Source organism: Oryzias latipes, chromosome 15 (assembly GCF_002234675.1).
Source record: "Oryzias latipes chromosome 15, ASM223467v1".
Taxonomy (NCBI): Eukaryota; Metazoa; Chordata; class Actinopteri; order Beloniformes; family Adrianichthyidae; genus Oryzias; species Oryzias latipes.
Genome location: NC_019873.2, coordinates 13,882,126 through 13,894,876, shown reverse-complemented (window position 1 = coordinate 13,894,876; position 12,751 = coordinate 13,882,126). Strand labels below are relative to the sequence as shown.

The 12,751-nt window shown below is 37.8% G+C and overlaps 1 protein-coding gene across 2 annotated transcripts in view; it reads right to left on the bottom strand.

The window, feature by feature from the left end:
• The window catches only part of LOC101171858 (GDNF family receptor alpha-1), a 111,239-nt gene that overhangs the window by 10,285 nt on the left and 88,203 nt on the right, over positions 1-12,751 (bottom strand). For both annotated transcript variants that reach the window (XM_011484248.2, XM_011484249.2), the window contains 3 exons: positions 11,026-11,135; positions 8,944-9,078; positions 1,361-1,542 (listed from right to left, as the gene is read on the bottom strand). In XM_011484248.2, coding sequence (XP_011482550.1) covers positions 1,361-1,542; positions 8,944-9,078; positions 11,026-11,135 — 427 coding nt within the window. The remainder of the gene's footprint in view (positions 1-1,360; positions 1,543-8,943; positions 9,079-11,025; positions 11,136-12,751) is intronic.

Below are 12,751 nucleotides of genomic sequence, written 5' to 3'. Positions count from 1 at the left end.
TCTGAACTTTGCCAGCCATTTATTATTGTAGATAAAAGGAAAAAATAAATTAGTAAAATTAGATTTAACATTGATTCAAACCTATTGAACATACAAGGATGAAGGAACTCTGTCAGATTTGAACTAAACTTGTTTCTAGTGTTTGAAAGACAATCCACTTTAGGGGAAAAGAATACAAATTGTTTCCAGAAAATCTAAAACAAAATTCCATGACTGTGTAAAGTCAAAAACTGTCACCTGAGGTATGCAGAAAATTGTTGGGTAAACACTTTAATAAACTATCGCCTGTTCTGCCTTCATAGACTTTTTACCACCAATAAAAATGTCAGTCATGATTTATCAAAACTTGAGTGACACTTTTAATCACATTTTTTTCCTCGGAGTCACTCAGCAGTGTTGTGTGGCAGCACAGACGTAGACAGGGACTGTGCCCTGCTTTAATGCAGTCATGCAGTGACGATAACATCTGTATCTGTTGTGATGCGTGAATTACTTAGTTATAGGGAAATGTCAGATGCTGTAATGGTGAATACTTTATGACAGCATTTGTGGGTGTTAGGAGAGGAATAGGAATAATAAAAACCAGTGACTCTTGGCAAAAAGCTAAAAGTCAAAATTTTGCTTTCATTTCACACTTTAGGAATTAAAAGAAACAAATAAAATCAAAGGAACTATTCTTTTTTAATGTCATGTGGGTTAAATACTTCACTGGATGAGAGTAGTCCTGCTTTTTCTGTAATATCAAATTTTAAATTCCTTCATTGATAAAACAGTACCAAAGTGTTTAAGAAAGTCTTGAAGAGCAAGAGGTTTAATGGTGATCAATTCATGTTATTTTTCTCTCTTAGACCGTAATATTAATATAGTTTCTAGTGTACTGCCCAAAAAAGATAAATAAATAAAAAGAAATTACCCAATGAGAAGGAGGCAGGGATGTCCATGGTCTGTCTAGTTTAGTTGACAATTAGCTTTTGTTTGTATTTTATGACTGATTCTGTGTTTGTGAACCATTGTTGGTGTGGAGCCCGTTGAGACAACTGTGTTGTGATATTGGGCTATATAAATAAATTTGGATAGAACTGAAATGCCTTTATTGGCATTTAACATTTAATTTCTCTTAATGAATTATATGTAAATCTGGTCCACTTGCAGAAGTTTTCCAAAGTCTTCCTCATTATGGAACTCTTCATAAATGTTAATGGTTATGTTCACACATTCTTTTCACACTGCAAAAACAGGCTCCATAGAAATAAGAGCTTTTTAAGTGCTTTAATGTTGCTTTTCCGTGTCATTCTGAGGGTTTGGGATTCCAAACAACACAGAAAGGCCGAGGTCAGATCAGTGAAGGTTGATATCTCACCTGCAGGTTGCCACAGAAGCGGTAGATGCCGTTGTCTGTGTTAATGCTGTTGTCCATGGGGTTGGGAATGCGCTCGCGCTTTCTTTGGTATGGGGTCGTGATGAGGGTTGTGGTCTGGACGGGTGTCATACTGCGTCCCACCCCGACATCTGTCCCGTTACCAAACGCCTGGATGGCATTTACTGCAAAGAAACGATAAGACAGAAAAGTCAGTAAAAAAAATCCTTCACAACAGTGCATTTCCAAAGTTTAATTTTACTTCAAATTTGTGAAATTATTAACACTGAAGAAAATTCTTGATCAAATCTGTCAAAGAAAAGCTAAGAAAGGTTTAACCCTTGTGCTATCTTAGATGACCCCACCCTTACATTGACGTGTTCTCCCTACCATGACAAAGGTGGATAAAGGTGGAAAGATTTCATGTAATCCATGGACACCAGTGAAGATCACAAATCATTGAAGAAAAAAGTTTTAACGCACTGTCTAGTGGGTCTAGATGACCCAACTCCAAATGTTAAAGTGCCTAGGATAGCACAAGGGTTAATTATGACCAAAGGATGTTTGACCAGGATAAACCCCAAGTAAAGAAAGGTCTGGAAAGTATTTATGTTTCATTAAGAAGCGCCCCCTCCAACATTATAAATTCACCACATGTTTAAAAACCTGAATGCTGATATGACTATTAAACCCCATTAGTGGCCCTATTAATAGCCTCTTAAGGCTTTGAGGTGTGGCACACATGGACTCCCATTAAAGTGGAGTTTTACTGAGCTGCTTTCTAAAACAAAATGAAAGTCTTCCCTCCAAGCATGAATTATGAAACTTAAAGTCAGCTAAAGTAAAGGAGGAATGATTTGCCACAGGGGATCTTTAACCCCACTACAACATTCATCTATACATGAATGAGGGTTTATGGTTATGTCTTTACGATCATTATTTTTTTCTTTGAAATAGATGCACTTTAAACTCTAGTCTATAGATCTTTAGTGGAGATCACCATCTAGGTGGGCTGTATTGCAAGCCAGTCAAGATACACTTTAGAAACAGAATCTTAAAAAGTAAAAAGACGAAAAGAAAAATAATCTTATTAAAAACATGTCTTAGTGAATAGGAACTCTTCCTAAGACTATTTTTCTTACCCAATTGGTAGATTTCTTTGCTTATTTAAAGAATTGTATTTCAAATTTTGAGCATAATTGTCTTTATTGAGGACCTGTTTTTGCTGTGTACGATCCATTCAACGTTGCCCCAAAGTGGAGCAAAGCTTTTACACTTTGTAGAGTTTGGGGTGGCCTAAAATACACCAGTACAACCTTTCTGCTCTCTGCTACACACATTCAAGCGACCACTTCCATTGAAAAGTATGTATCTATTTACATAAGTTCATATGCACTCATTTTTTTAATGGAAGATGACAGGAGTGGTTGGCTCTGCCTGTATGTCTTGCTGAGCTGATCACAAATCTAGGCAGAGCTAATGTGCAGAATCCCCACATGACTTCCTTTTCTTTGAAAATGAAGGGAACTTTTTCTTTTCCTAACCCCTTTCTCTTTATCTCGGACATAAAGACTTCCTGTCTGCTTTAATTCATCAGAATTGATTAAAATTGAGTCCAACAGCTTTCATTCTCAATGACAGCATCGCTGACTAGAATGGGTCCTACATATTCACAGCTACTTACATGCATTTTGCCACCGTGGGGTGGTGTATCTGGGCCTATAAGCAACTTCAGCAGCTGATGAATAGTGTGCGACAGGGGTGTAATGCTATTTAATAAAGTGCTGGAGCGCACCAGTGTATCAGCGCACAGCAAAACGTGCAGATGCATATGGTCCAATTGCTGTGTGTCTGCACAATCTTTTCTGCGCTGCAAGCAGTTATGTTGGATTCAAGCTTAAAAGGATGTTTAAAGTCTGTCATAAATACATGCAAACTGATATTTACAGATTTCTATGGGTACCAAAGTGAAGTCTGTGAAGTTTAGCTCAAAATGGAAACACTGTGATCCAAAATGTAAACGCTTTTAAAATGTTTATGTGGAGGCATCAACAAAAAAAAAACATTCCTTTTTTTTATATAAATATATTTTTTAATTTTTATTTATTCGTAACACCTATTTTAGTCTTTATTTGATCAGGATTGGTGATGCACCAATTGAATTTTAAAGCAACCGGTCTATACGATTATTTTAAATTTAAATATTTGAGTTGATTAAAGGACTTCTAACAATTACTATACAATAATTGACTTGGATGGTTTGTAAATAACCCAATACCTTTTCCAAATGACTCTCAATGTTGCATATTTTTGTGCACCTTGATACTGTGTTGAAGATTTATAGTAAAATATTGCTATCACAACATATCAGGGATGCTATATGTATTATTTAAACTAACAATATAAGGTCATTAACATATATTTGAAACGATAAAAGATGGCGTAAACTTGAAAACTAATTTTCCCGGTCCTAGCACTAATACTTCATAGCTCCTTGTAGGGCCACTGAACATTATAATTAAGAAAATATGAAGGAGATATGTAAATAATAGCAGATTTTAGACAAAAATATTTATTTCATAATATCTTTATAAATAAGTGTTTTTGGCTTCCGCATTCAAAATTCTTCCACAACTGTTTTTGGGTACTATTTGAAAGTTAAACTAGGGTTGAGCTTTGACCAATCAGAGACTCAAAATGTTCTTTTGCCGTCTGCTTCTGATTCATCAAAGCTTAATATTCTTTATGTATGTCCTGCATCATCACAAAAATGCCATAAGAACATGTTAACCCTTGTGCTATCTTAGATGACCCCACCCTTACATTGATGTGTTCTCCCTACCATGACAAAGGTGGATAAAGGTGAAGAGGATTTCATGTAATCCATGGACACCAGTGAAGATCACAAATCATTGAAGAAAAAAGCTTCAGAGCACTGTCTAGTGGGTCTAGATGACCCAAGTCCCAACGTCAAAGTGCCTAGGATAGCACAAGGGGTTACAAAGACCAGAAATACAGTTTTCTTCAGAGCGGGTCCTAAAAGCGTATGGTCTCATCGCAGCTGCCATGCACACACTGTGAGCCTGTATGGATGAGCTGGCAACCAAAATATCTTTGCAATCATTTCAGAGATCCTCTAAGTCATCCACTGACCCACTAACTTAAGTAGTGCCGTGTTACTAAAGTGCCAAGCACAATGCTACAGTTGAAAACTATTGTCTTTTCTACACATATACACCAATGCCCCCCAAGTACACCAAGTGAGGTGGCTTTTTTTAATGTGTCTAAACATCAAACAAAGCAGTTGATGTAAAAAGACAAAACACTTTTTTTAAATAGTGGCACATGTGGTACGGTTTTATCTCTCACTGGTGGCATTGTCGGTCAATGTTTAGCTCTCAATTTACACGTACATGTTTTGCAGTAATGCTAGAGTTGTGTTGGAAGGGGTGACCTTTGCATACTCAGAAAATCAACACTGGAATTGCTTTGAAAATCATCAAACCTCCAGTGTCCTTTTGAAAATAGGAAAGAATTTCAGCCTAGGTTGTAACATTCCATAATTACTTTGGTAGGTTGTACAGAGAATATGCATTTGCTATCATTCTGACAGTTGTTTTTTAACCAGATACAACTACAAACCATTCTAATGAGGTCAAAAGTCTAAATGGTTGCAAACATCCTCAGACAAATGCTAATAAATATCAAATAAGTTCTGGACTTTTAATCTGCAAAAGCATGAAACTACAAGGTCGTCCTTTTTCTCAGAGTTCGCCTCTCCCTCGTTTTGGTCTCTGTACTCATGACCCTGTAGCCTGTGTGTGTCAGAATCTTCAGGGTTGTCAGTTTCACTTACTGCTGAGCAAGCTTAATGAGTGCCGAAAGAAACAGAAAATGGAAAGAGGGAGACTGAAACCAGAGAGGGGATGAGCTGAACGAAGTGAGATGGAGCTGTGAAGCTTAAACGAGAAGAAAAACAAAAAGGGTTTTGCAATTGACGTTGAAGGAAGAGGGAGCAAAAGATCAGAACTGGGACTTGAAGTGAGAAGCGAGAGGAGTATTCCTCCACTTCGAGTCGGAGCTCAAGCAACCGAGCCGCTTGTAGATGTAAAGAGCAGAGGCTTTGACCCACAATAAACCTTCTGATATTCCAAGTTGATTCTTAAATGCATTAAATCATGCAGGTATGAAAACATCAAAACATACAGTTACTATACATTAAACGAGTAAAGGAAAGTAAAAAATATGTTTTTATAACCATGTGGAGCATCAATTACACATTTCCAAATATGGGAAGAGATGGTAATTTGGCTTCTTCACACAAGATGCAAATATTTGGAATTGTGCGTGTTTTTTTTTCGTCTCACTGGAAGACATTAAGACATAAATCGACATCAAACATCGAAGTCCTTTAAATTTCAGAAGTTCTGCTTCATTTATTCACGTTGCCACACTAGAAGGCAAACTTTTTTTAAACGAATACGCTAATGCTTCAAACATGGCTGACATGAAGCATGTTAGAAACAAGTTCTAGAATTTCTGTGGACACAATTAATAAGTCTGACTTACTGACGAACTTATCTCTGACTCTTTTGTATCACCTATTGCAGCTAATAGTTATTATTATTATTATTGATATAAGTTTGAAAATAGACAATTACTTGATAGTACACCCTAAAATCCGGTGCGCCATACAGTACAGAAAATTGAGTAATTGAATTATCCCAGTAACTCCAATAAAAAAAAGAAAAAAGTCAATGAATGGTAGATACTTTCACAAGCACATTTGTGCTTTCTTTTTATTTCAGGTAAACATTTGCCAATTTGGAAGAATTGGCAAATGACCAAAGAGGAGGGTACGACAATAGCTGGTGGAAATGAGGCAGCGTCTTGTTGGTGTTTTTCTCACACACTGTCATTTAGACAGACTCAAACACCCACTTGGCTGTTAGAGCCAAAGCACACTTTGATGCTTGTTGCCCTTCTTTTATCTGATGTTGATTATGATTTCAGATAGAAATGACCGTCTTAAAGGTTTTCCCATGTATAATTCAATTGCTTTGCTAGCTGAAGACATGACTGATTCCCTACTATGTTAAATAAACTAACAACTTTATGCTTTTCCTATAGTTGAAGAGTTCCTATTTGCAGTTACCATCCACTTTTAGTACTCTAGCAACAGTTTGAAAAGGTGTTTTCATTATCATAGTTGGTAATTTGGATTTATGGCTAAAAACATAGATGGATCACAAATATCTCATGTTTATCGAGTTGGATCATTAGTCAACTAATTTTTCTACTCTTCTGAAATTCTTGAAAACTGCACTTTAAGATAATAGTAAAAACATGAAACAATATGTATGTATTTGTTTATCTTTAATAAACAATAATTTTGTGGTCATTTGGGACATGGTAGTCCAAAACAACCCGTTAGGCATTGAATCAAAAACCCAATTGTTTTGTATGGTAAATTATAGAAACTCAAACTTAACAAGAACAAGTTGTGGTTTTTTTTATTGTTATTTTTTTTTTGGGGGGGGGGGCCTTAAAAGCTGTCACAATAATAATAATAATATTAATAAAGAAATAAGCTAAAGAAAGGAAAAGAAGAAAGAGAATAAAATAACATTATGGCTAATAAGGCATAAAAACTGGCTTTTTTTTATTACAGATGTTTTAAATTAAAATAAGCAAATATCACACAGGGTTTTAGTCAGTGGCTTTCATATTACGCCCAATGTGCAATATTACAAACATTTTCCCAGCATGGGCAATCCAAGAAACACACATTTTATTTGACCCTGTCTCCTGACCTTCACAGAAATCAATGAAGAATCCCATTACATTTGAACCCCCTTGTGGAGGATACAGCAACCAATAGACAGTGTAATATCAAAACACTAGGAGCAGAAATAGCTCTTTTCCCACAGCAGCACACTCTCATCTGACTCTTATCTCCACTGGGTAATAGGAAATACCCAAAATCACATTGGTTTTAATGTTTACAGTTATATAGAAAACAGGCATGTATCAGGATTTTTGTTTTACACATTAGGATGCTTGGCCTCATAAAACTGATGTGATCCTCTCAAACAAACAAAAAATGGACTTACTTATCTTCATCAGAAAGAGCTCCTCAAGGAAATATGTTTGCAAAATCCCTCAGTCTCTTGTAAGTTAGACTACCCAACGAATGCTTCCAAATTAACTAGAAGAACCTCAGGTCATTTCTTAAACCAGTCAGCTGTGCGCTCCTAGTCTGACATCATGTTCTCATTTTTTAAGTCTTTTAACAGCTTTTATGATTTCCCCAGATCTCTGTGGATCCAAGCTCCCATAATCAAAACTGATAAAACAGATTTTCAAAAGAATTAGACTTAGCTTTGCGAGCAGCTAGGTGATCCCCTACTCATGAGTTTGGTCAAGCGCTCCTTCAAGGTCAGGTCCATTTTTAGAGAGCTCCATGTTTAATAAATGGAAAACTGTGTCAACTTATGTGACCCTTTTCTACTTTAATTAAGGCTTAAAACACTTTACAGCCGTAGCCTCATTCATCCACACTCACACACTTATGGCGACTGCTGCTCCATCATTGCTCACCATTTTGGTTGCACTGGAAATATTACATCAGGGTTGTGAGGGACTATAAACTAGCAGGAGGGCGTGCAAACGGATTATTGACGGGATATGGAGGCAGGCTTACTCCACGCCAACAGTTCAGGCCACAATTTATAGGCAGATTGACCTGCTGCCGCTCTGTAGACACTATGTCCTAGAAAATGACTGCTTTTTCAAAAAAATTTGGCTAAAAACAGTGAAATCATAATTTAAATACCACTGGGAATGCTTTTCCAGATTGGGTCTTTAACCGTCAGAAGCAATGTGGCATTCAGCATCCTGCTTAAGGACACTGCAACGCGTGAGGAGGCAAGGCGGGATCTGAACCTGCAATCCTCTAATCAGAGGTCTACCGTAAAAAGAAAGTTTTCTTTGTCTGTTTTCTGTCATTAACCATGTGTGTGTGCTTCACAACCACAGTTTATGAGGTGGAAAAAGTCAAAAAAAAGCATGAACATTTGCACATTTTTTTCTCACAAGATAGCCCAAGCATGTATGAAACAAAAAAAAGAGATACTGTGTGTGTTTTTTTATAAAGGGGTTTATTAATTAAAATTATTGTAAAAGAGGACTCTATGAAAAAGCCACTTCTTGTCAGAGATCAGTAACAGCAGATCTGCTGCAGCTTTGAGGCCCAAAAATCCAGAGGCAGAAAAATAAACACACATTCAGACACTGTGCTGCAGTGTCACTGATTGTTCTACAATGCTGCAGAATAACAATGCCAGCTAAGGAATGTGATATATTTAGTTTGGAGGACAGACCGGGAGAAAAAGTAAGAAGAAAATCTGAAAGGCTGAGTTGAGTGCAGTGCAGTAAAGAAAAAAGAAAAAACAAAAAAAAAGCCCGGCAGAAAAGAATGGGAGAAAATAGAAGCAAAGATGCAGATAAGACCGAGACAAAGCCGAAAGGGGTAGAACAAAGTGAAACAGGGGATCAAACAGGGGTTGTGCAGAGGAGAAACTTACGCAGGCAGATGTTCTCAGTGAAAAACTTGGTGAACTTGTCACACTCATCCTTGCTGTTGCCACTGTTGCTGCAGTCACAGAAGGGGGAAACGCTGATTTTGGGTGAGCGCAAGTAGTTTGGGGTCATCACAGTCCCTGAAGTTTATGAAAAAAATTGTTTAAATGCATTTTATATGTTGCAGAAACACTGCATCACAGTTTGCTGTTCAACTTCATTATGATTGTCAGCACTGTGTTTTTAAAAGCATTTATGAACCATCTTTTTGGATAAGTGCTGGAGGACAAACATAAAAATAGACATTATTTAAGATTTTCAGGAAATGCAGTGATAGTTATGATTATTCGTTGCTGTATGTAGCTTTTCTTTTTATATGTCCACAAATTACAACTTCTCAAACAGATTACATAATTAACAGCTGTCTAATGCGACACTGACCAATCCTCCCTTAGCAAAAAGTAGTACACTTGAAGTTCATTTTATTGAGAACAGGTAGAGCAAGTATACCATCGACCAGTAGTGTAGGAAGTTTACTGAATACTATGTCAGCCTAAACTGGAATAGAGATCAGGGTTCAGTTCCCACATCCAGTGTGGGTTTTTGGGCAGGACCCTTTGCGCTACTGCCTAACTATGCAGCCACATGGGGCCCCAAGTCTGGGTAGCCATGTGCTGGTCCTCAGCTCGGATAAAATACAGGATTTTTACACCGGGCATTTAGCGTAAATACTCTGCAAAATCTCAGTGAAAGCTGTTCTGCTGTGGCGACCCCTGAAGGGAAATGCAGAAAAGTCAATTTCAAGTATTTTTACCTCACTTCTAGTATTGAATAAGTATCTTTGTAGTACACTTAAATAGACTACTTTTTGCTAAAGGCTGGTCCTCAAGAGCCATATTCCAGTGTTCCAGCTCTCCGTGCGTTACTTGCTCCTGATTATGCTGACTGATTGACTGAACCCATCTGATTAAGGTATTCAGCATTAGGCAGCTGGAAAACCAGCAGGATTGAGCCTTGACCAGAGCTGGCCAGCCCTGGCCTAAAGGAATATTTCGTTAGTTTTTTTCCAAATCCATCTTTCAAAAGACAGTTTAAACATCGCGCATTTAAATGTTATTATCTCACACAAAATAAAAACTGTCTTTACTTGGGCCAGTTTTAGAATATTTTCAATACCAATCCATCCTTTCTACGATTTTCAGCTTCCGCATTCAAAATTCTTTTTTTCTCGCATAGCTACTCAAGTTTCTACTACCGTTCTCAGGCTCCATTAACAAAGCGCATGCCCATTGAATGTACGTTGAAAGTTAAACCAGTTAAGCTTTGATCTAAGATTTGGTAGCGACGTATGGATGCTGTCCCTTCTAATTCATGTAAGTGCCAACCGTTTAAATTACTAGTTGCGATTTGTGGAATTCTATATCACCAAGTGTTTCATATATCGGAATAGAGCTCCAAAGCACGGAGTAAGATTTATGACATTTACACCACTTCCATATACACCCAGTGTATTTCAACGGTAGGTGGCAGATAAGCGCCACCAACAGTCCAGTGTGAACACCATGTGCTACACGCACCTTAACAGTAGTCTCACTGTGTAAATACTGTGTGGATTGGTTTATATTCTAATAAAAAGTGAGTAGATACAAGTGCAACATGTTTTTGGCCACTAGAGGGTTTCCATGTCTTGGGTAAAACATATATTTTGTTAGGTTGTTTAGACAAAATTTAAAAAAAATTCAGAATTAAATTTTAGACAATATTAATTAAACTGAATTTTAGCATCTGGATTGCTCAGTTGGCTACGTGTAGGATGGGCACAGGTTCTTATCCAATGAGGGTTCTTGGGCAAGATTCTTTGCGCTACTGTCTAACAATGTAGCTACAAGGAGGCCCAGGTCTGGGTGTCCCTGTGCCGGTCCCCGGCCCGGATAAAATATAGGGTTGTGACAGGAATGACATCCAGTATAAAAATCTCTGCCAAACTTCCTGGGTGAATCAGTGAAAGCTGATTCACTGTGGTGACCCCTGAAGGGTTAAGCTGGAAGAAGAACAGTAACTGTACTGAATTTTACGTTTGAACTCACCTATCAGGCCAGAGTATGCAAGGAGGCAATTGGCATAGTTCTCTTTCAGGCAGCCAGACTTAGAATGAGGCTCTGGTTGGCAGTTCACAAAGAAATCAGCCAGTCGTGACCTGAAACACATGAATCAAATCAAAAATCACCACAGTTGTGCACTACTGTTGCTAAAGTGAACATTTTATGACTTTCAAGCTATTGTTGTCACTATTAATGTGCAGCAAAATACTTGATTGTACTCTGGAACTCATTCAGTTAGCCCTCTTGAAGCCTTCTTCAGTAAAGAAAAATAACCCGGTTGCTGGTTTATGTCATGTTATGTTATGTTACAGCTTATGTGATGTGCCGGGTTAAAAAGAACAAAGAGAAAAACAGTTCAAAAATATTAATATATAAAGGGAAAGAAAGTATTTAAAATCCTTTACAGTACTTATCCTCATGCAAGTCTTAAATACTAACAAACTGTAAAATAACTGTAAAATAACCTCAAATATTCCTAAACAGCTTTTCTTCAGCAAAGCAGATTTCTGTTTAACTGTAAATGACACTTCCTAACGGCCAACAGCTGGGCGACATACACCAAAAACACACATTAACACTTTTGTGTACCGCATAAACTGACTGCATAAGTGAACCTGTGACACCAATCTGGCGCACAGCAGAGCGGTACACAATGATTGCTGTCCCATGTACCCGATACAGAACACCTGCCATATGTTAGGGGGGCATGTGGCTTTAATCTGTCAGCGCTGTCTGACAAATGGACTGAGACAAAGCTGCACCACAGTGAGATTTGCCATTTGGTCGTGAGCACATGTTTGATTGATAGATAGTTCAATTGAGAAAAAAAACCTGACAGAGATGGAGGAAAAGGGAAATTCTTCTATTATTAATTTACCGTTGTCAGCCCGCTTCTTGTTAAGTAGATACTGCGGATGAGGCCAGAGTCCAAATGGGGCTTGTTTAGAATGGCTAATCCTTGAATTTGATCTAGAACCACAACACGGTTTGAATGTAGGCCCCAGAGATCACCTACACACATTCACTCCATCAAGGGCAGATTCCGATGTCTAGGACTTTTTTTTTTACTCATATCCGCCACTCCGCTGAGCATCAAGATAAAGGCAGATCATTTATTAGCAATTTTGACTTGTAAATATGTATGTTAATGACAAAGTGAAGAAACTGTCACACTGTCTGGACTTAACATGTCAAGGTTCAAAGCCGTTTATTTGAAAGTTACAAAAGCAAGAATAAAGTTATGAGGCTGCGTATATTTGCAGCTGGAGAAACTAGCTGGAGAGAAGGCAATGTTCTGTAAGTGAGAACACTCAGTGCTGAACATTTTGTTTCATTTTATTGTGAAAGGTAGTACTAGGAATGCACTGGCATAAATCTGTGCAATCATCCCCTGTTAAAGGCAAACAACAGCAAACATGGGGCAAGTCATAAGGCATTAAATCAAAAATGTCATAACCTATAGCAGGGGTGCCTAAATCCAGGCCTCGAGGGCCGGCCTCCTGCTCGTTTTCCAGAAACAGTGTCTTATCTGCTGTTGATTACCTGGATCAGGTGTGTAGGGGTGTGACGATAACCGCATCACCACACTTATTTATTTATTTATTTATTAAGTTCTGCATGTGGTGCGTGATTGGAACTATGATAAACACATTAAACACACCTATAAGGTTTCTCAACACTTCCTTAGGGATTACAGAGGGAAATGAACACA